General features: G+C 30.4%; 2 protein-coding genes across 3 annotated transcripts; one reads left to right on the plus strand and one right to left on the minus strand.

Moving 5' to 3' along the window:
* The first annotated feature begins 4,249 nt into the window (after positions 1-4,249).
* LOC148578927 (uncharacterized) lies at positions 4,250-13,770 on the plus strand. 2 transcript variants are annotated; one of them, XM_088502874.1, is made up of 6 exons: positions 4,250-4,766; positions 6,106-6,208; positions 6,291-6,356; positions 11,898-12,053; positions 12,519-12,615; positions 13,493-13,770. In XM_088502874.1, the coding sequence occupies exons 1-6, from the start codon at positions 4,295-4,297 to the stop codon at positions 13,613-13,615; spliced, it is 1,017 nt and encodes a 338-aa protein (XP_088359000.1). In that variant the 5' UTR covers positions 4,250-4,294; the 3' UTR covers positions 13,616-13,770. The 2 variants fall into 2 exon arrangements, with proteins under 2 accessions (XP_088359000.1, XP_088359003.1); XM_088502877.1 differs by lacking the exon at positions 6,291-6,356.
* Positions 13,771-19,606: 5,836 nt separating this feature from the next.
* Positions 19,607-22,065, minus strand: LOC107624479 (uncharacterized). The gene has a single exon (XM_016326968.3). The coding sequence runs from the start codon at positions 21,429-21,431 to the stop codon at positions 19,785-19,787; it is 1,647 nt and encodes a 548-aa protein (XP_016182454.1). The 5' UTR covers positions 21,432-22,065; the 3' UTR covers positions 19,607-19,784.
* Between the last annotated feature and the right edge of the window lie 3,426 nt (positions 22,066-25,491).

Consider the following 25,491-nt stretch of genomic DNA (forward strand, 5'->3'; position numbering starts at 1 on the left):
AACTATTTATTTATTTATGGAAAAGTATATGGAACCAAGAGGTAATCAGCCAAAACGTAAATAACTTAACTAATTTATAATTATATTTAATTAATTTTATTTATTTTTAATTTATAATATTTGATATTAATTGTTTCTCACCCCAAATTAAAATTTTGAATGATACGTTGGAGAAATAGGGACGGAAATCACGGAACTTCCAACAATCTCGATTCTTAGTATATAAAAGAACATCCATTTAGTATGAAAAATAAACATTCTGATACTTACTAGAAGAAACATCCTAATATTTGCACCATCCACGTAAAGATTTTAGATTTACCCAGAGACATTTAGCTGATTTTTTGCTGATACCCTCTTAGTTCCCTAGCATTGTGTCGTTTATTTATTTATTTATTTGTAAAGATTTGTGTATCTAACAATTATTATGACTATCTTCCTTTAAACAACAAAGAAATAATATTTTTAAAAAACAAGGAGCAAAATGGAGGCATCTCTCTCTATAGGATAATTATATATAGGTTTAGTTAATCAGTGTCTTAAGAACTTATATTAATATTATTATTATTATTAGAAAATTTTAAATTTTTATTTTAATAAATACATAGTAAATACATTATAAGTTTAATTTTTATATATTTTTTTATAAAAACTTTTTTAATAGATAATTTTATCATGTTAACACGTATGAGAACACCTATAAGCTAAATTCTAATTATAATACAGAAGTACAGAACTCATTAACCAAGAAAAAATCTTAATAATATGAATGCAGTTGGTGAGTTACAAAGATTCCTCTAAAAAATTACTAGCTTTGATGGTAGCTGAGGCCTGAGGGTCTAGATCTATAGGATAAGATCATTAAATTTAATTTGTTATATTTTATTGCAAGAGAGAACAATTTGTTACTGATTAGGGGCTAATAGCCTAATACTTTTGGATAAACCAATTAAATCCAAATTAAAACGTTTAACCCTTTGAATAATGTTACTTATAACAATATAAAAGTGGTGTTTCTTAGGATAAAATATATTTTTTATTTTTAAAGATTATTAAAAATTTTCAAAATATTTTTAAATTTTATTTTATTTTAATTTTGTATGAAAAAAATTTTATTTGTATTAAATATATTTTTTAAAAACTAATTTTTTTAAAAAATTAAAACTAATTAAGTAACAACTTCACAAAGATAATTTTTAACACAAACAATTAGCTTTTATTTGTCAGGTATTAATACTAAATTGGTCCTAAAATTTTTAAAAAGTTAGTTGTCAACAATACATTTAATGTAAAGAAAATTTTTAAGACAAAATTAATTATCAATAATATATTTAATATTAATAAAAAAAATTTAAAATAAAATAAAATTTATGAATATTTTTAAAAATTTTAACCAAATTTTAAGGATAAAAATTATTTTTTACTCTAATCCGGATCTTAGCATATATTGTATTCCTCAAAATAAAACTACTTACATTTTACAGTGTAAAAACACTTTGTATATATGATCATCTATACAATTGTATAACAAAAGTAAGAGAAAGATTACAAAGCATAAAAGAAAAACTTTGAAGGTTGATTAAGAGGGTTAGGAACTAGATTAATTCACCACGAAACTTGTACTTTTATCTCTCTAATTTCTGCTTAGCAATTTTGATTCTAGGCCTTGTTGATTGAATTTCTTCATCATCAGATTGCTTAGCCTTTGATATGAATTTGGTGCATTGACAAAGCATTCTAACAAAGAATACAATCAAAGCAAGGAAGCATGCAATGGCGCAATCCTGGTCTGAAAGCCATTTGTCATGGATCGAAGAATTGCAGCTGATAAATCATCAGCAAGAGGAAAATCCCTCTGGAATGCCTGTGATTAAGTTAACAATCATGAGAATAAGATACTTACTTAACAAGCAAGTAACAACCTTACTTCAATTGGAGTTCTAGAACAAAAAACTCTGGAAATTAAAAACAGACATGCATATGAAGTTCTAATACTGTGTCATGTGTGAGAAGAACATTGTTGAGAAACTAAACTTGCAAAAGTTCAAAGAAACTTATCTCAGTATAAGATATTACTTGAGGTTTAAGCAACCTGTGGAATGGTTTGAAAATATTAAATATACTAACCAACTGACAGTTACAATTTGTTAATCCCACAAAGAGAAAGAAAAATAAATTACCATTTGTACCAATAAAAGATACAGATGCTAACAAATGTACCCATATAAGAATAAAATGACAATTATAACTACGGAAGATGGTTTCCGTGTGCCAAGAGTACCCGGACATTGGTTACACAATTGGTCCGTTAGGGTATTCTTGGCACACGGAAGCTATCTTTATTCTTATATGGATACATTTGTTAGCATTAGGATATTTTTGTCGTTTTATTCTTATATGGATACATTTGTCAGCGTTTGTATACAAATGGTAATTTATTCGAGAAAGAATGCACCAATAACTAACCACATTTCAGAAAATGGAGAAAAGACCAAGGGCTAGATTTGTTACAATTGTAATATCTCCAACAAGTGCATCAAATTTCTGAACAAGGAAAGTACGAAATCAACAAAACTAAATGCTGATATAAATGGAAAAGTCTAAGGGGCCAGCAATTTTATTGCATTTTGGCCAGCATGTAACCAGCAGTGAAAGGTGAGCCATTGGATGAAATTTCATACCAATCTCACACCATCAAATCATCATTGATGGCTAATTGATGGCTACCAATCACAAATGTTGCTGCCCCTAGCATTGCTCGATATAAATAACAGGACCACTAACTTAGTCTGCAAAATAAACAAAGAAACTTACAATTTTGTGCAACCTGATTCACAAGCTTACTGTAATCTGGATCACTATCACCATCACCATCTCCATGGAGTATATATTGTCGCAGAACAAGTTGATTGCTGCTAACCAAACAAAATCATATGCATATAATGCATAAGAGTTTATGCCAGCAGTTACATTTTCAACCGGGAGATGAAACTCTTCTTGAAATCAGTATCAGGTGTGTGATTCCTCAAAGCAACAACACCTTGCAGGAGCTTGATTGTGTCATCATTAACTGTTGCAATCCACACATAGCCACTACTAATCATTCCATGCTTGTTAGCAATATCAAAAATTGATAAGCCAGAATCAGGATTAACATGCAGCACATAGATGTGAGATTCCATCAACTTCACATTATTCAACAAGTCACTGATGTCACTCGTTGCAACTCTTGGATACAGTGCCTAAATTTTCAAATAAGGATGCAATTAATTAGCTACAAATGAGGTTTGGGACTGTGGCGCGAGTCTCGTGTTAACTTTTGACAAACTCCAGAGACAATAAAAAAATATACTTTACTTATGTATTATTAATTATACGTAAGGTAATATCAATTTTATTAAACCTTTATTTACTCTAAAGTATATTAAAGTACATGAGAAATACTAGATGAACTTAGTCGTGTTAACTTAGTCATGAGAAATTTAATTACAATTCCGCTACCTTACCAACATCATTTCTGTCAACTTCTGCGAATTCTTATTTATAACTGTGTTTAATAGAAGTGTTTTTATGGATGTGTCTAATAAAAATATATTTTTTATACCTGTGTTTAATAAAAATGTCTTTATAGATATATTTTCTGAATGTGTCTCTTTATATATGTGTTTAAAATATAATAATTAATTATTATTGGTAATAAGTTGACAGATAATATGTTGTTACCTATATTTTTCCATTTAATTAAAGTACAAATTTAATTGAACTTAGTTAGTAAAACGACTTAGTCATGTAGGATGACCGTTTAATACACCTTAAAACCTGTGAAAAAACAGAGCTTTTCTTTTCAAAATGAGTTCAAATGCTATTTATTTGTAATCGATGAGAGCCACGTGTATTTTACTTTAAATTTATACTTGTATTTATTCATACAAGCTCATTCATGATCATGAAAAACATACTAATTTTTTTAAGATTCTTGAATATCATATTAAAAATGGTAACTTTTATTTTTACTTTTGTTTTATCAATTTTAAAACAATATCCAAGCAATGAATCATGGAAGAATAAGTTGATTGTTTGAGAGATAGATTCTTGGTGAGTCCAAATACTAATGACAGGCTAATATGTAGCATTACTAAATAATTAGAGCCATTAATTAACACACAGATTGCTCTATCTATGTACCTGTAACTGCAAGTAACTAATTCTAACCATGAATAACCGTTTTTCCCTCCCAAAACAATAGTAACATTCCTTTCTGTCTTTCTCTCCTGATTGAACTTTGAAAATTAACATGTCAAAGGTGGTGGTTTATCTCTTGATAGCCACCGCCATATTGGGCTTCATAGTCTTTTCACCATGTAACCCTAACGAGGAACCCAATGCTCGCCTTAACCGGAGGCTAGGGTTTATGCTACAAGATCGAGCACCGCACTTTGATCCTCTCATGGTGAAGATCAAGACGCATCCTCCTCGGAGTTTGGACAACAGCTCATCAGTGAAGGATGTTGCAGACACCTACCAATATCTGACGTCGGCCGGAAGATTGAACACGACGCTGCGATTGATTATCTTGTTTCCGTTGCTGGATCGAGAGCCCAAGGATGGTGCCGTTAGTTTCAATGAATTGCAGGCTTGGATCACGCAACGAGCCTTCGAGAGGTTGGATTATGTCACGCAGGCTGAGTTGGATTCCAAAGACATGGATCAAGATTCATCTCTCTCTTTCCGAGAGTATTTGCCTAATTTTTCTCAGAACGATATAGGTATCTTTCTTTTCATCTTTTGTGTCGGTGAAAACTCACGTGTAGATATTTTCATGCGAAATTGATAGTCGAGAATCGTTAAAATCAAACATGTTCCTAAATTATTAACTTTCAGAAGAAAACAACTGGTCGTAAATTTTTATTGATGAGAAAATATAGGGAGCTAATGACCTAAACGTATAATGTGTACAATGGAGGTTTAGAAAGTATTAGAGATATGACCATTAGTGTTACATTGTCCTATCAGGTTACGCTTTTGGGATGAGTGGTTTAATGACATGGTATTAGAGTTCTAGGTCCGAACTTTTGAGATGAGTGATTTTATGACATGAGATGTTTATTATGTATGGTATCCAGATGGTTATTCTAGATAGTATGGGTGGTATCCGGATAGTTATTCTGGATAGTATGGGTGATGTTCATTTTATTCATGGACCAAAGATTTAGCCCATTGTACACATTGTACGCTTAGGCTATTGGCTCCCTAGCAGTACTCTCTATCGATTATGCCCCTGAGTTATGACAGAAAGTTTATTTATTCACAACTCTTTTGTTAAGAAACTCAAAGATAATTAGAAGGATGAATTCGATTTTTTTTTTCAATTCTGCTATGTTATCAACAGCATTTTTGCCAATTTTTACCAATTCTTATTTATAATTGTGTTTTTAATGGAAGTGTTTTTGTGTATGTGTCTAATAAAAATGTCTTTTTTATGATTGTGTTTAATAGAAGTGTCTTTATAGATATATTTTTTAGATGTGTCTCTTTAAAAAAAAAGAAAAGTATACAGTATCAACATATTATCTGCCAACTTATTACCAACAATAATTAATTTTTATATTTTAAACACATGTATAAAGATACATCCAAAAAATACATCTATAAAGACACTTTTATTAGACACAGTCATAAAAAAAATATTTTTATTAGACACATCCATAAAGACACTTCCATTAAAAACTGTTATAAATCAGAGTTGGCAGAAGTTGGTAGAAATGTTGGTAACGTAGCAGGATTGTTTTTTTAATTGTAAATTACATCATATAATGTGCAGTCGAATTCACGTGAAGTTGATAAATGAGAGTCATTAGATAATTTGACTAGTTTAACTAAATTTTTATCTAATAACTCTTAACTATCAACTTCATGTTGAGCTGAATATATATGACTTCTAATGATAATTTAAAAAATGTGAGAGATCTAAGTCAAAACCTCAAAGGTTGATCATTTAATTGTGTATTTTACTGCTTTATAATAACTTGTTGTAGATATGAACATTATGAATGACTTAATATAAATTGAAAACAAGTTTAACAATGTAATTATTTTAAGAAACAGAGAAAAGAGAGATGGGGCATGGTGAAGCAGGATGGTGGATGGAGAAATTTAATACTGCAGATATTGATCACAATGCAGTTCTCAACTTCACAGAGCTTAGAGAGTAATATATATTTTATTATTTCTCCTTTTTTTTTTCATCTTTCATTATTTCAATATTCTTTTGGTTTACTCATATATTGCAGCTTTTTGCACCCTGAAGATAGTGAAAATCAAAATATGTTGAAATGGTTGTTACGAGATAGACTTAAGTAAGCATTATTCTTACCATGTTAATTTTCAATTTGGTTTTTAAAATTATCAGCGTTCATCAAAATAATTTTTTATTTCAAAAATAACTAAATTGGTTCTTAAATTGACAAATTATAATTTTTTATTTGTCTGTAATTCAACTGTTGTTAATACAATATTGAAATAGAGTATTATAATACCAACATAGTATCTCCAATGATAAGATAACATAGCTAAAACTTCTGAATGATTAAATAGATATCTCGAGTTGATTAATTTAACTCATTTTAGTGTCAATACTCAATATCAATATAAAATTAATTAATTAACTAAAAGAAAACTAATTCACCAATTAGCTAAAACTTCTATGTTTTAACCATATTTTGTTATTGTTGGAGATGCTACTTATTAAAGTCTTAATCACGATTTGTAATTTTAGAGGCTAATTTGATTATTTTCAAAAGTCAAACACAATTTTAATCAACTTAAAAGACTTAAGAGTCGAGGAGTTTTAAAAGTAATTTTTTTGAGTTTATAATTTATGAAAAGTAGTAGTATTAATGTCTAGTGTAATTTTTAAAATTAAATCGTAACTTTTTAAGAAATTATTTAGAAATTTATAAAGAAGTTAAAAAAATGACTTCTCTCATAATACTACTATTTTTTATCATATTTTTATAAAATAAACACTTTTAGAGCTAAAAATCTAAATACAAAATAACTTATTTATAAATTATTTTTAATATAGTCATTTATTATTTAAGCAATTTTATCAAAAAGAATTTAATTAAACTGTTTACCTAAACTGAACTAATTGAACATTATCATCTAAAGATTATTAAGGCGGCCATCACTGACTCGCGTGGAAGGACGCCATCCAATGTTGATGACGAAGGGGTCCATGATGAAGTTAAAAGCAGCCGTGGTAATGAAGGTCACAAGCGAAACGGGCGGTCAGGGGGTCGACGGTGTAGCGTGCTCTGCAAAGGGGATGAACGCAACCAAGATGACGGAGGTGATGCCAGGGACGACGAAGTGGGCAATAGTGGTGGGTCTGATCCAACAGCGGCTGTAGTACGTGATGAGCAAGCCGCGGAGGGCCCAGGTGTGCTGGTTGCTGGCGGTGGTTGCTCTCTTGAAGACTTGAAGGGGGGTGATGCGAACGTGATTGGTGACCACCCTAATGAATGTGATGTGGAAACAGGGGTTGGGGAGCATGTTCAAGAGGAACTCGTGGAAGATGATTTGTTGGTTCAAGACGGGGAGAGGGTGGATTCCGAAAACAATAGGGAAGACTGTGGAGAGGCTGAAGTTTATCAAGGTTGTGACATTGAGCGCGCCACGTTGGAGGAACAATTACTTGAAAACAAAAGAACCTGGGAGCTAGGGGTTGAGTCAGGTGCTATTTTGTATGACGAGGAGGATGATATCATGGCAATTCTCCAACAACAGAATGAGGAGATAGCAAAGAAAAGAAAAATTGCAAAGCAGAAGGCAAAGATGAGGCGATGCAGACCCAAACACAAAACACAGGTGTGTCAGAACAATTTTAAATGATTTTTGGTTCTTGGAATGTTAGGGGGCTACGGGGTGATGGGAAGCTAAGAATGGTAAAGGATCTAAAAAACAAACATAGATTAAGCTTGTTCGGTTTGATAGAGACTAAAAGACCCGTAGTGACGAGATTTGATGTTACAAGAATATGGGGGAATGATGGTGCAGGGTGGGATTTTGTAGGCTCTAATGGTGCTGCGGGAGGACTGTTGATCATATGGGATGAAATGATGTTTAAAATGAATAATTGCTATAAGGGGGATAGATGGTTGTGTATTGAAGGGGTCGTGTTAGAAAATAGTTTCAATTGTGCTTTCTTCTTGGTCTATGGTGCACATAGCAGAGAAGAGAAGAGTCATGTTTGGGAGGAGTTGAGCTATATAGCTGGGCTATGCCAGGTCCCTTGTTGCTTCATGGGGGACTTTAATGAGATTATCCATGTAGAGGAAAGGAAAGGTACAGCTTGTCTACCTCTGTCTGCTGAGGAGTTTAAGACTTGGGTACAGGATATGCACTTGGTGGATTTGCCGCTATCTGATCGTAAGTTTACATGGTTTCGGGGTCATTCCTGCAGTCGTATTGATAGGGCTCTGGTTAATGTGGAGTGGTTAGAAGAGTTCCCAGAGACCCGGTTAAAAGGTGGACCAAGGGGTTTGTCAGATCACTGCCCTGTAATTGTGGAAACTAATATGCAGAGAGGGGGGCCATGGCCGTTCCGTAGCCTAGATTCTTGGTTTACTCATGAAGGGTTTCTTCGAATGGTGAAGGAGGAGTGGAGAGGCCTAGGGGAGATGCAGTTCACTGATAAGTTAAAAGCTTTGACGGAACCGTTGGGAAGATGGCATAAGGCTAACTTCAGTGACATGGACAATAAGATTTCAAAGTTTGAGGAGGAGATAAAGAGGATTGATGATAAGGTAAGTAGTGGTGTGTATGATAGCACGATGGAGGCAAGAAGAAAGGCGTTAGTTACTTGCTGTGAGAAGTGGTACGTGAGAAAAGAAGTGCACTGGAAGCAGATGTCGCGATCTCAACAAGCAATGCACATGGACAAAAACACGAGATACTTCCACAATATAGCTTCAGCAAGAAGGAGGAATAACAGGATTGATACTCTGGTAGTTAATGGCCGACTCATAAGGAATCAAGCTAGAATCAAAATAGCTATTAGAGAGTTCTATAAAGAGCTATATCATCAGGAAGTGGGCCCGTTGGTGGGGTTTAGAGATGGTCTGGTGGGGAGGATAGATGAGGTTGATGCTGCGGACCTGGAGGCTTTGCCATCGGCAGAAGAGATCAGGGAGGCGGTGTGGGATTGCGAGTCTTCTAAGGCGCCCGGTTGTGATGGATATAACATGAATTTCATCAAGAGATGCTGGGATGAGATTGGGGCTGAGTTCACGGCAGCTGTCATGGGATTCTTTCAGACGTCCAGGCTACCGACAGACGCTAACATCACTTGGGTGGCTCTGGCTCCCAAGTACGTTGGTGCGAAGGAGATAAAAGACCTGAGGCCAATTAGTATGGTTGGGTGTCTTTATAAGGCTATCTCGAAGGTGCTTGTTAGAAGGATGCGATCAGTGATGCCAGGACTAGTTGGGGAGACTCAGAGCGCATTTGTAAAAGGTAGGAAAATTCATGATGGGGCTCTCATTGCATGTGAAACTGTTCACTGGCTTAAATCTAAGAAAAAGGAGGCAGCAATTATTAAACTGGATTTTCAGAAAGCATATGATAGAGTCAAGTGGAGTTTTGTTGACATTGTGCTACAGAAGATGGGGTTTGGAAGTAGGTGGAGGGCTTGGGTAATGGAGTGTGTGACTACCACATCCATGTCGATCCTGATAAATGGATCGCCATCTAGGCCATTCAAAATGGAAAGGGGGCTGAGACAAGGTGACCCGCTCTCTCCGTTTTTGTTTGTGCTGGTTGTAGATGTTCTGCATAGAATGGTTGGAGAGGCAGTCAGAAACGAGCGTATATCACCGTTGATGGTTGGAAGAGATAGCATAGAACTGTCGCATCTTCAGTTCGCGGATGACACTATTCTCTTTTGCCCACAAGAAGAGGAGACTGTGAAAAATTACAAGAGGCTTCTGCGGTGCTTTGAATTGATGTCAGGGCTCAGTATAAATTTTGACAAATCCAGCTTAATACCAATCAACTGTGAAGGGCAGTGGGTTCAGCGCATGTGTAGCTTGTTGGGTTGCAAGGAAGGTACCCTACCGTTTAAATACCTTGGAGTTCCCTTAGGAGCAAATCCGAGGCTAGTCAGGACCTGGAAGCCTATTATTGATAAGGTGGAGGAGAAACTTAGCCTGTGGAAAGCTAAGGTGTTAAATAAGGCTGGAAAGCTGGTACTTATAAAATCAGTATTAAATAGCTTGCCAGTGTATTACTTGAGCTTATATAAGATGCCAAAGGCTGTGGCTGAGAAGCTGATCTCTTTACAGAGAAGATTCCTGTGGAGTAAGGAGGATGGGAGGAATGGTATAGCTTTAGTCAAATGGGAAGTGGTACAGACTCCTAAGAAACTTGGGGGGTTGGGAGTTGGCGATGCTATGATTCGTAACACTGCACTGTTATTTAAATGGTGGTGGAGGTTTGCAAAGGAAGAGTGCCCATTGTGGAAGAAGGTGGTTTGCTCGTGTAATAATTTGACACCAAATGAGCTACTATCTACTCAGGTGCTACCGACTAGAGGGGGTCCATGGAAAGATATTTGCCAGATCCAAATCAAGGAGGGAAGTATAAGACAGAAGATGATTACAGGATTGTCCATGGAGGTTGGCGATGGGAGGCAGACTCGTTTTTGGGAGGATATCTGGTTACATGGTGGCTCTTTGAAAGTTCGGTTCCCCAGGCTGTTCTCTGTTTCAAACCAATGCGGATCGGTTATAGGGGATTGTGGTTTTTGGGATGGGCTAGAGTGGATTTGGAACTTCCAATGGAGGAGAGAGCTTTTCCAATGGGAGTTGGACATTCTGGGGCAGTTACATGAGGCTTTGCGACCTGTGAAGTTAGTCAATAACAGAGAGGATAGAGTGGTGTGGAAATATGATAGGCAAGGTGTTTTTACAACTAACTCATTTGTGCAGGTTTTGCAGGAGGAATTGTTACCAGAGGATATATCCAGTTACAACTTCACTAAGACCCTTTGGAAAGGCGTAGTCCCCCCAAGAGTGGAACTATTTGTTTGGTTTGCCTTAATAGGGAGGGTGAATACAAAGGAAAGGCTGAGTCGATTCGGAATTATTCGACAGGAAGATAATGGGTGCGTTCTATGCAACAAGGATGTTGAACGGGTCCATCATTTGTTTCTTGGTTGTGAATTTACATGGCAAGTCTGGTGTGCGTGGATAGCTGGGATTGGCAGGAAGTGGACTTGGCCGGGGTCACTAAAGGAGCATTTTCTTAGCTGGACAGAGGAGCCGTGTAGAAAAGAGGATCGCAAGCAGAGGTTAATGTGTTTCTGTGCAATAATATGGAATATTTGGCTAGAAAGGAATAGAAGAATTTTTCAGAACAGTGCTAAAGGTGTAGCTGAAATAATCAACTTGGTCTTGTCTAGCTGCAATGAGTGGAGATGTGTGGATCCCTTTAGTTGTTGATGGCTATGCCGGAGATGGCTTAAGGAGTATCGAAACGTTTTAGCTTGGTTTTGGTTGTCTTTTGTATTCATTGCCTAGTTCGTTCTGCTCCACCATATTGTGTTGAGCTCCTTTGTTTCAAAAAAAAAAACTATCGTCTTTACATAATAAAAAAACAACTTCATATATATGAGTAGTTACCATATTTCATTATGATTACTTATATATATGTAAAGATAATACGTAAGAACCATTAGATGATACTTAATTAAATTATCGTTTAATAATTTTTAACTATTATTTTTGTACGAAAATAATTTTATAATAGTAGTAAGCATCAATATACATTAACCCTTAAGCACAAGGTAATGAGTTAACCAAAAAAAATGTTGTTTAATTTTATTTATTTGAATACAGGCGCATTGATGATGGAACCGATGGGAAACTAGATTTTAAAGAATTTGAAGACCATGTATATGTCACATACGAAAGTTATATGGACTTTGAAAGTAATGGAACGAATGTACCCAATGCAAAGGACAAGTTTTCTGAGCTTGATGTGAATAAGGACCAGTAAGTGTTTTTCATATTATTTTTCTCATTCTAGAGCTTGTTTGGGTGAATTTCTAAGAAAAAATCTTTTTTTGATTTATCTTTTTTTAAAAATTTTATAAAAAAATAAAAGTAATTTTATGTTTAGATATCTCAAGATCTTTTTATTTATCAATTATGTTTTGGTATAATAATATAAAAGTACTTTTTTGTTTATTTATTACATAAAAAACATATTTTTTTAAGAAAAAAAAATCTTTTAAAAAAAGATGTGAATTACAGCTTCTTAAAAAAGATGTTTTTTTTTTTAATTTTTCTAGTATTTTTACTTTTACTACTAGAAATTTGCCAAACACACTAAAAAATAAAAAAATATATTTTTTAATTAAAAAAATCTTTTTTATCAAAATAATAACGCCCAAACAAGCACTAAATACTTCTTTTATTCTTTAATATTAATATATCTATAATATATATATTTGGCAGATTCTTATCACCGGAAGAATTAATACCAATACTCCCTTATCTCTACCCAGGAGAGCTAGCTTATGCTAAATATTACACCTACTATTTAATGAATGAGGTTAGTAATTTTTTTTTTTTATGAATTATACAATAGAAATGATGGAAATATTGAACATAACTTGTGCATTTTTAAAATAATTTAATTTTAATTTACGGTCAATATAAATATTCAATCACGTAAAATTATATTAATAAAAATAATTATTTTTTATATTAATTACATAAATAATTATCTAAATAAATAAATAAAATTAAATAATAATATAAAATATTTTATACTATGAATACATTAAAAATTAGTGATGCATGCATACTAATAGTTCATAACACAATTGAATGGAGACCACTTTAATAAAGACACTAAAAATGTCTTTTTTTTTTTAAAGACGTTTAAACATGTCATGTTATTATTGGACATTCTTATTAAACCGGTTAATAATTTATTTTTTATTATAAACCAGAACAAAATCGATTTATTATAGTAACAATAATAAACCTAATTGTCTGCATTATAATTATTAGACCCGATTTGATCCGATCGAATCATATCATCTAAACCGAATATCTTTAATTTTTTTGATAAAAAGACAATTATATCCCTGACTTTTTGTTTTTTGGACATTTAAATTCCTAAAAATTAAAAAATACAATTAAATCTCTAAAAAAATTGAATTTATTGTTATTTTCATTAAAAAATCAGCTTTATTCTAATTTGTTAAGAAATTCAAAAATAACTGGTTCATTAATACATCCAATAATAATACGACACGTAAATGTCTTTACAGAAAGACGTTTTACGCATCTTTATGGGAGCATCCCCCAATTGAATTACAGTGCCCATGATTTATATGATCTTTTAGTTTCTACAATAACAAGAAAAACCGTTTATTTACTTATTTATTTTGAATATTCAAAATTATTATTGATTGATGTAGGCTGATGACAATAAAGATGGAAAATTATCACTGGAAGAAATGCTTGATCATGAATTTATTTTCTACAGCACAGTTCATGCCGATGGCCATTCGGAAAGTGATGATGAACATGATGAGCTTTGAAGTTAAATGTTTTAAAAACAAGGTTACAAGTGTACTTAAATAGTTATTATTTTTTTATTTTTTTGTAAAGTATGAGATTCAATTCAATGCTTTTTTCTTTTACTATTCTTTTAAAGAAGACACAAACCGCAAATGAATAATAGCTCAAATGGCATAGTCTTTCATACTCAATTAAGAGGTTGTGGGTTCGAATCTCTTATCTTTGGCATAGTCTTTGAATTTTGTTTGATTTTGATAGGAATATCGATTAAATTTTGTATTAAATGATTTTAATTTGGAGAACAGATATGACTTTTTTTAAAAAGATAGTTTGATTATGAATTTAGTAACTTAGTATCAAAATGAGTTTTGTATATGGTGAAAAAATAATAAAATTCTCAATATTATTAATAATAGTTATAACCAAATGCTTAACATGAACCGAGATAGAACAGAAATTAAATAATTTCACAAATTAAAATTTAAAAGAAATTATAAACAATGTTGAGAATGATGATTTTAATAAAAAATATCAAAAATAATTTTAATAACAAATGATGATTTTAAAACGTATTGAGAATGATTTTAATAAAAAATATCAAAAATAATTTTAATCAAAGACATTATGAACAAAAAAAGTATTTAACTTTTTTATTAATTATCTTAGATTTAATACATTAAGGTGTGCATCACTTCACAATATAAGACAACGTAGTTAAAAAATCATGGAGGTGAGTTATTAAACTCCACAATTAAATACTCTTAGGGTAGAATTTTAGTATTTTTCTATATTTGTTTTGTGTACCAAATTTATTTGTAGCCTTTCTTTTAAATATTAGTATTTTTGGAATTTATTAATTTTTCAGTGTTTGGTATTTTTAATATTTTATTAAAAATTTTAGTTTTAGTGTTTTGGTGGAAACCTCCTTCAAATAACTGCTTTAAATTGAATTGTGATGTTAGGATAGTATGATGAATTGGTGACCCTTTTTTCTTTTTCATAAAATGGTGACCCTTTATAGTGCCAAAATGAGTAAGAATATGTGAACTCACTCGGTCCATTAGTCATATTTATTGGATTTATTATTTTGGCCCAATGCACATATCATGATATTTGTGGTATACCATTAAAATACAAAGCCAGAAAAAAAAAAAAAAAAAAACTCTCCATTAAGGTCTCATAAAAACTACTTACATTAAGTGTTTGTTTGGGTGTTATTATTTTAATAATTTTTTTTTTATTTTTTAATGTGTTTGGCAAATTTCTAGTAGTAAAAGTAAAAGCACTAGAAAAATAAAAATAAAAAATATTTTTTTTGAAAAGCTGTAATTTACATCTTTTTTTAAAAGATATTTTTTCCTTAAAAAAAAAGATGTTTTTCATGTAATAAATAAACAAAAAAGCACTTTTATATCGTTATACTCAAACATAATTGATAGATAAAAAGATTTCTTTACATATAAACATAAAATTATTTTTATTTTTCCATAAGATCTTTTAAAAAAAGATAACTCAAAAAAATATATTTTTTTTAAAAGCTCACCTAAACAAGTTCAGTGTTCGTATGAGAGACACAAAAGCATATGAGAGAATAAATGCTTTTCTATCAGGGTAAGTTTTCTAATAAACTTTTGAAAAGTTTTTAAGTATATCGGTATATAAGTAAATTTTAATCGTTGATGTTAATTATATATTATATAATTTTTTATAATTAAAATCAATAATTAAAAATTACTGAAATATCATTATATCAACACACTTTAAAAATTTGTTAAACTTTTAAGCAAAGATGTGAAAACTAAAAATTACTCTCAAAATTGTATTTAAGGATGAGAGTCCAATATAGAATGATATATAGGCTCATAAAATATACGAGATTAATTAATTACTAAATTGCGTTCAACTGAAAATTCCCATCACATACGCACATAACTATATATAATTAACTAAATGATATAAAATAGAAGAATTTTGCAAATAAATATATATTAGATCCTTGCTTTCACCACCTAATTATTAAGATGTAGAAGTAGAAGTAGAAATGTCCTTGGTTAGCTTTGATAGAAAACTGAAAAAGTCAATGATAAAATTAAATGGATGAACTAATGATTTTGTTGTGTAGTTCACGCCAACCAAGTAGTAATAACTTATAAGAAGCTAATTGCACATGTCCATCTATAGTACAAACAACACATTATTTATTCTCATTAATACTATACTCGTCATCCATATTAACTTCATACACTATACATTATTAATTACTATACACTTTATTTACAAATTTTAATTTTAATATTGACTTTATTAAAAGCATATATCTAAGTCTTATATATGGACTATGGAGTAGGAGTGTTATCGGTTCGGTTTAGTTCGGTTTTGGACCAAAAACCAACCGAACTGATATATTCGGTTCCTACAGATATACAACCGTTTGATTTGTTACTTTATAACAATTGAACCGAACCAAATCGAACCAACAGCGGTTTGATTTGGTCGGTTTTTCGGTTTTTAATTTCTAATGAACAAAATATGAATCACAATAATTAGAGGTTTAAAATAGTCAATAAACTGAAATAATAAGAGTAAAACATTAAAATGGTTAGAGATTGGGAATTTTTGTTGTTAGGTTAAAAGTTAAAATGGTTAAAACATTGAAATGGATGCATATTTTCTGTTCGGTTTGGTTCGGTTCGATTTCTATCGAGCCAACCAAAATCAAACCGAACAGATCGGTTTTGTCAAGAAAAAACAAAAAAAAAAATCGATTTTTTCGATTTTTAAATCGATTGTTATAATTTTCGGTTCGGTTTGCGGTAATTTTCGGTCCGATTTGGTAACTTACACCCCTAATATGGAGGATGTTAATTGTTTATACCATAAATACTAGAAAAATAATATTTAAAATTATAATTTTATAATATAATATTTATAATTATTCTAATAATTAATAATTAATAAATATTAAATAAGATAATTTTAAACTATTTAAATTAATTTTTTATTATTTCTTAAACATTATTATTATATAAGTGTACCATGAAGAAAAAAAAATTCAATAATAATGTGAAATCTATATTATCATCTTGTTATTATTTGTTAAGGAATCCACAACTTGTCACTTTATTTATTTATTATAAATAAGTTGACTAGCCTAACAAATATGTATATCTTAGCCATTTTTTCAGTATTTAACCTATGTATGCTAGCCAAGGTTATTAAGCATGATGTAAGCTGATGTCATACCAAATTTTAATTATAAAGTTCGTTTGCATGTGCATGACTTTTTTTTAACTATTACAAAGGTGAGTTAACTGAAGAATAATATATAATTTGAAAATATAATTCTAATTCAATATTTATAAATATATATGTAGCATTGAGATTGCTCTTAGTTACTTATACTAATTAACAAAAGGTTTAATTATTCTGTCGTTCTCTATAATTTTATCGAATTTTCAATTAAGTTTTTATACTTTTTTTTATTGAATTCCTATACCATATTGTAATTAAGTCCTTATCATAACAAAAATGATAAAATTAACAAAATATTCTGTTAAACAAATCGAGTATGTTTAACACTTTACTGAATATTCTCTATAGTTTAACCGAATATTCCGTTAATCTCAACGTTTTTATCACGGTAAGGACTTACTTACAAAATTTAATATAATATAGAGAGTTAATTAAAAATTATACATATAAAGAGCTAATTGAAAATTCGATAAAATTATAAAGACTCACAAAATAATTAAACCTTAACAAAAATATTAAAAAATAGGGTAGGACTAGCTATATATATCCTGTGAAATATAGATAAGATTTTTACAAATTTAGTTTCAAAGTTCAAACTATATTTAATGTTAAATAATTGTGTGTATGTATTTATAGAAATGAAGACACATCTTTTTGACAAATCAAGCATGTAAATAACTCTCCATACTGTGCAATGCAAGTGACAAAAAATTGCCATTTTCTAAGCTTATAAATTAAAGTCAAATATGTAACCATGCCCCTTTCCTTCAATGTCTCTGCATCTTACTCAATTAATAATAATCTTGCATCTCACCCTTTCCTCCACAATCATTACATTTATCCCACCATGTACTAAATCTTTCGAAAATGTTTGGTAACCAAAGAAAATCAGCCAAAAATAGCCATAATTTGTCTTATTTAGCATTTATTAATTGTTGCAACAATTAATTAATGTTAAATAAGACAAATTCTGACTGTTTTTTTTTTTTTTGTCTACCTATCATTATCCTAAATCTTTAGTTTGATCTATATATGCAACATCATCTTAAATTTTCATTTACTATATATTCTATTCTAGCATATTTCCATTAGAAAAATATATTATTAAATTTTCATTTACAAATACAGTTCAATTTACACAAATTTTTAATACAAGTTGTCTCTTTTTTTTTTCTTTCCTTTTTTGTGTTTGTCATCAAAACTCAAGATTTACTAGATTTCTATATTATCAAATACAACTTTTTTTTAACCTAATTTCAAAGATGATAGATAAACAACTTTATTTTTCTTTTTTAAATCCTTGTGTTTAGTTGAGCCTACAATAATCCTATTATCCAAGCATGATCCATGCAACAAACAAAACAATGTCATAATCTTTAATTAAAAAAGAAAAAGAAAAAAAAAGTTCCATTGTAGTCAACTACACTTCATGTCAACTTTATGCAGCCTCTAAATGTAAGGTAATTATTGTGGTCCAAATAAGCATATCCCTCTTGAGTTATTATTATTTTTATTATGATATGATGATGATATTAATGTTGCTATGTATACTCAGAGATACATAGTGATTAGTGATGAAGATTTAATAACACACCACTTGGGTCAGTGTGCCCAACCAAAATGAGAGAAAGGAAACAAATAAATAGATACATAGATATATAAGATGGCTAGTCATGTTTTATGGTAGGTGACTAAACAACCACCTTTTTTTAATCTTTTATTTATTTAATGAGTTTAATTTTAATGCATTGATAGTATAAAATGTTTTACCCAGTCTGTATAATCATATCTATTTTTTTAAATAATTATTTACGCGGTTAATATAAAAAGTAGTTATTTTCAATGATGTGATATTACGTAATTAGATGCACGTATAAAATTTACATTGTCTTTCAAAATTAAATTCTTATTTAATTTGTATTATAAAAAGAGGAAGTATAGGAAGCCAATTGAGTATCTGTACAATGTGTACAATGACATGTATTGTGTTCGATTCAATAGGATATCAGATGTTTATTATCCCTGATATCCGGATGGTTATTCTGTTTGATAAATTAGTAGTATTTTATCGTGGATGTTCATTTTTAACTCATATTGAGCCAAATAAACAGTCCATTGTACACATTGTACAGATACTCCATTGGCTCCCTAGCGAGATTCTGATAAAAAATATAAAAAAGAGAAAATGACAAATAGGTCCCTGACCATTGAAAAATACTTTTAAGTCTCCGATCTTCACAAAACTTGGACAGATCAATCCCTCCGTCTAAATGCCTCCGTCAGAACTGATCCGTCCAAATGCCTCCGTCAGGACTGATCCGTCCAAATGCCTCCGTCAGGGACTGATCCGTCCAAGTTTTGTAAAGATTAGGGACTTAAAAGTATCTTTCAATGGTCAGAGACGAAAATGTCCGCAAAACAAAAGGTCAGGGACCTATTTATCATTTTCTCTATAAAAAAATCTCCCTTTTTTTAAGTATCCCCTAAAATTTCAACACCTCATTCATTTCTCTTTGATGCAAAGAAAAGAGCCCACCAAAAAAAAAAAATTACACATAAAAAGGAAAATTTTCACTCAACTAGTACATTTCTATTATATATGCTATGCTAAGGGGAAAATAATTAATGTTGGTGAAAAATAAAGAAAGAAATCTAGTACCAAGAAGTGTAGAAATCTGTTAGAACTTACAATTTCTCATAATCTTATTCTATTAACAAAGTAATTAATAACATGATATCAACTTCCAAAAATTAAAAGAAAAAATGATGAATAAGAAGTTCCTTATGAACTACTTGAAGAATATATGAGCAGAACAGAAGCAAAGTACTTAAAATTAAAAGCAAAGACAATGAATTATGTAAAGAATTAATGAAATTAAAATGCATAAACTTTTCTATACAGTTCATATATATATATAAATATATTTGGGTTTTTTTCTAGTTAGACATGAGACCTACCAATGCTTCCTGCTTGTGATTTTCCCACCAAGTAGTGTAAGAATCAGAAGCATGAGGATTGATTTCTTCTTCATCATCTTCCTCAGTAGCAGCAGCTTCAGCAACAGGAAGATTGAGATCAAGCAAGTCCCTAATCTCAGGCACTGAAGATTCTTGAAGTACAACTGTTTGATGAAAGTTCCCAGTATCAGAAGCAGAAGCCATATGGGACCTCTTGTGTCCACCCAAGGCTTGACCAGATGAAAATACCTTAAAGCAAATTGGACATTCATGCCCCTTGTTCTTGTTTCCCTTCTTGGATTCTCTGTCAAAACCATTACTATTATTACCAAATTCATGTACTTGTTGTGATGCATCAGTGGGGGTGGGTGATGATGGTGGTGGTGCTTCTTCATGTTCTGCTTCAGCTTCAGCTTCAAACTCAATGCTGTTTTCACTGCTCTGATCATTATTATTCCTTGAAGCAAAAGAGCAACCTTTGATCTTCTTGTGACTTGCTCTGTGACCCCCAAGAGCTTGGTATGAATGGAAGATCTTGTTGCAGGTTGTACACTCAAACTTTCCTCTCTTATGATTATGAGAAGAACTGCTCTTGATGCTGAATTCACCTTCTGATGAATTAGGCTTTTTGTTTGATCCAGAATCCCAAAACTTTGCCTTAATTGAACTGTACTTATTGTTAGTAGTACCTTCTTCAAATGCAGACTCAGAATCAAGTTCATACTTTTTCTTATCCTTCCCAATAATCTTGCTGAAACCATTAACTGAAACTGTGGTGTTGTTCATCACCTTAACTCCTTTGGCACTCTCAGTAGCCAAAAATTCTGAACTTTTCTTCCCTTTGGAGCTTAGATTTGGAGAACTCAAATAACTGCCTAATTTTGAAAACTCAGAACCAATGTTGACAAGCTTCTTGTTCTTGTTCTTAGAGAACTCAGAAACAGAATTGACACCACACCATGGACTCAAATCCCTGCTTAACATCATCAAGCTCATAGCAACTTCTTCTTGTTCATGCTCATCAGCCTCAGAAACAGAAGAATCAGTTGTTGTTGCTGCTGGTGCTGATAATGGTGCTATGTACCTTGTTCTTGTTCTCTTGGATCTTCTCCTTCTGCTTGGAGCATTGGCTTCTTCATTATCAGAATGGCTAGCACTATTGTTAGTCCATGATGAATCTTGATCACACTCCATGCTCTCTACTTTCTCAGAAGAATGGCACTTCATGTGGCCAAATAGTGCTCTCCAAGACTGAAAACCTTTACCACAATCCTTGCAGAACAACAGAGAATTGTCTTCACTTGTTGAATTGGTTAGCCTCCATGTCTTCTTGGGATTCTCTCTCAGACCATAGCCTTCAGAACCTATTCCTGTGTTGTTTTCTGTAGATGAAGAAGATGAAAGCATCTTCTTAATTTTTGCTGTTGATGATGATGATGCAAGAAGCTTGTTATTGTCATGGTGATGATGATCTATGTCACCATTGATGACATGAGACCTCATGTGACCACCCAAGGATCTACCACAAGGGAAGCTCCTGCTGCAGAACTTGCACACATGCTTGTTCTTCTTGTTGATGTGTTGTCCTTCATTATAATCTTCTTCTTCCATTGTTGGATTCATCATATTCAAACAACAAAAAGAAGAGACACAGAGAAAAAGCCAAAAAGATTATTGAATCAACAACAAACTAACACTATACCGAGTCAGAGAATATTGAAGAATGCTGATGTAGAATTAATTCATCACACACATCATCGATCTCAGCACCAGAGAGAAGAAATAAATGGCAATAGAAAAAAGCAGAGGATGAGAAGAGAAAAGAAGCATGACCCAGATCAGATTATGGAGTGAGAAGCAAGAATCCACAACAAAGATCAAATTTTGCAAGCTAAGTATGTTGTTTGTTCAAGATCCAAGGAAGCCACAAAAGGTGGAAATTAAAAGAAAACAAAAGAATAAAAGCTTCTTGTTGTTGTTGTTGTTGAATTCCTATGTGGCTAGCTAGTAGCTAGTACTATAGAGAAGACATAGCTGGTTGTAACTACAAGAACTTGATGATATTTGAAGAATAGGAAAAGATCAAAGTTGTGAATGAATGAATGTGTTGGTGTGGTGATAGAAGAGTGTGTGTGTTGTTGTTGGAAAATGCTAATGATAGGGATGATGAGAGAAGAAAAGAACAAAGGAGAAGAGAGTGAGTGTGTGAGTGAGCGTTTGTTTCTCTCTCACACTTACTCATTCTCTCTCTCTTTCTTAATTAACTTCACTATATTTGGAGGAGAAATCCATGCATGGAAGCAAACTTCAGAATTAAAATATGTTTGTAACAGATAAAGAGAGAGAGGCCACGTGTACTCAACTTCATCATCATACTACGCCACCCCTTTAATTAATCTAATCACAACAATTATTAATTAGGTTATGTTACGCGTACACTAAAATCAGTCACCAGTATAAAATGTATGTTAGAATATAAATATATATTGAAAATAAATTAAATCACATATGTATTTATAATACATTGATGACTAATTTTAGTGACTAATTTTAATGTACAAATAACATTTCTTTTATTTAATTGCTTATTTACAAATAGATCACTATTTTATATTCCTGTCAAAACTCATGAACTAATGATACATACATTATAGAAAAGTTTTCAAATGTACGGTCGTATTGGTATTACGTTAATTTTTAACCGTTGATCTTAATTATATATATTATATATATTTTTTAAAATTAAGATCAACGGTTAAAAATCAATAAAACATCGGTATGACGATACATTTAAAAATTTTCCTACATTATAAATCCCGCAATGTTACGTGACTAATAAATATTATTATTTTAAGTTAGTATTTTGTTAATAATAATTTATTTTAATATTTATAAAAAATTATATATATAAAATACATAATTTAAACATATATTTATAAAAATCAAAATTTTAATATTAAATTATTAAATGTCATGTCCAGTTACACACTCTCATGTTAATATATATCTTGTTTGTTGAGAATTCAACACCTTAATTATTATGTTAAGTGATATGATTAAAGAAGAATATTAAGCTACAAAGACATATACAATGTTAATATTAAGAGTTTGTGTAACTACACTAAGTGCATTCCCTTCCAACAAATACTATTCTTTCCTTTGTCTTGCTATCAACGAAATCCCATCATTCTTCTTTATCTATTAGTAGGTTTAATTATTCTGTCGATCTTTATAATTTTATCGTATTGTTAATTAGATTTTTATATATATATATTTTAATTAAATTCTTATATCATATCAAATTTTGTAATTAAATTTTTGTCGTGATAAAAATATTAAAATTAATAGAATATTTTATTAAACAAAATAAATATATCCATAATATTTGACTGAATATTTTGCATAATTTAATAAAATATTCTATTAATTTCAACGTTTTTATCATAGTAAAGACTTAGTTATAAAATCTAATATAGTATAAAAATTCAATTAAAAAAATATATAAAAACCTAATTAAAAATTCGATAAAATTATAGAAACCGATTGGATAATTAAACTATTTTAATATTACAAAATTGAGATATCAACTTCTTTTGGGATTTATTTTAGAAGCAGTTAAAAGTTAAAATAAAAATGTATGGAAGTGAAAGATGCCACAGTGTGGCCGTTATTCTTTTATTTGGACTTGCCATAAATACCATGGTTTTGTTATTAGTGTTGTTAGTGTTAACAGTTTTTAAGATTTTGAAAGTGGGTCCCATTACATGGGTCACCCTCCCTCTACTTCCAGTTGCTTCAGGTTCCAATCACACTCTGCCACTCTTCTTTTCTTCATTCTCTGCAGGGATATTGAGTCTACGAATGCTAGGGTGTCCAAAAAATGGTGTCTATTTATTAAAAAAAAGTTAAAAAATAATATTTAATTTAAAAAATATAATAATAAATAATTTTTAAAAAATTAAAACTTACTACAAAAGATAAATTAGATAAAATTTAGACAACAACTCATAAACACTATAAAATTGGCCTATTAAATCACCTATAATAAATTATTTAATATGAAGATTATATAATTACATACAACAGATGGATAATTATAGAGAATTACTTTTTAATAATTAATATTAGTTAATTTTTTATTTTAAAATTATTATTTAACTCTTATTATTTAGTAAATTTAGAGTTATTTAAAATATAAAATTCTATAATAAAAAGATAATTTCAAAAGATTTAATTAATATTGACTAAAAAATGTTGAAATTTTAGTTGAATTTAAAAATATTTTTGTTATTTATTAAATTTAAATCTAAAAATTTTCTTAATTAAAATATAAGGTGCTTACTATTTTAACTTATCTGACATTAATTAAAATTTTACATATTTAATAGATAAAAATATGAATTAATAAGATGTATAAACGAAAACTAAAAATAGATGAAAAAAATGACATGTGAAATATAGCAAAATTCCTAAAACATTTTTATGGATAGGTCATTATCAAGTGGGGTTGCTTCGGCTATTATTTAATTAATTTTTCTATTTGAAGTTCTTGTTCTTAAAGATTGGTTGATCTTAAGGCCTACCTAGGGTATAAAATTCTGCCACATTATTATTATTATTTTTCCATCAAATTATATATTATTTGAAGAAAACGAAATTATCTTATATTTATTTTTATAATCAAAATTTATAAGTAATATATAACTAAATCAATTAAAAAAATAATGTTTATTTGATGTGAATAAAAACCATGCATGCATTTTAACCATAATATACCTTTTCAATTCTTGAAAAAGATTGTATATTAATATTCTTAACTACTTGCAAATAAATAATTTTGTTTTGCATTTGATGCACTTAGTAACTTTTTAAGGGTATTTTAGTTTATTATAATAAATAACAGAAAAAATCATTAAAAAGCAAATCATTCTTTGGAGTTTAGATAACAATAATTTTAATTTAACCATGTTGAATTATCAAGCCCATAGAAATAAATTTAAAGTAATGACAGAATCCAAATATTTAATTCTCCCTTCGATTAATTGAGAAGTCTTTTAAATACGTCAATAACAAAGTAGAGGAAGTAGTTCAAACATATGATTGACCCAAAAAAAAAATATATATATATATAAAAAGTCACTTTTTTAGATATAGATAATTTTAGAGCAGTTATATAGGAATTGAGTTGACTACAAAATTGAACAATATTAATACAAAGCTTTTTTATTATTTAATGAACGAATTCAAATATTCATTACAAGGAAAATTAAAGCAAGTTAATTAATTAAAATCTCGTGTCACAACCACAATTTAGTAAATATACTAATATAATGTGGTCTTTATTATTATTATTATTTGTATTAAAAGTTTGACTTCGTACAAATTAAATTACATGACATGACTGGTAAATTATATTTTTTAGGGGTAATATTAGATAGACAAAAAAAACAGTCAGAGCTTGCCTTATTTAACATTAATTAATTATCGCAACAATTAATGAATGCTAAATAAGATAAGTTATCGCTGTTTTTGTCTGATTTTCTTTAGTTACCAAACATTTTCGATTTTTTAATATGTGAATCTTAAACACCAATCCAAAAGATAAAGTTACATAAATGCATACAAAAGTAGGGGCAACCATTTGAGTATATATGGTTAAAATAGATAACCTAAAAGTTAATTTATT

Source organism: Arachis ipaensis, chromosome B10, assembly GCF_059453495.1.
Source record: "Arachis ipaensis isolate K30076 ecotype BB chromosome B10, ASM5945349v1, whole genome shotgun sequence".
Lineage (NCBI taxonomy): Eukaryota > Viridiplantae > Streptophyta > Magnoliopsida > Fabales > Fabaceae > Arachis > Arachis ipaensis.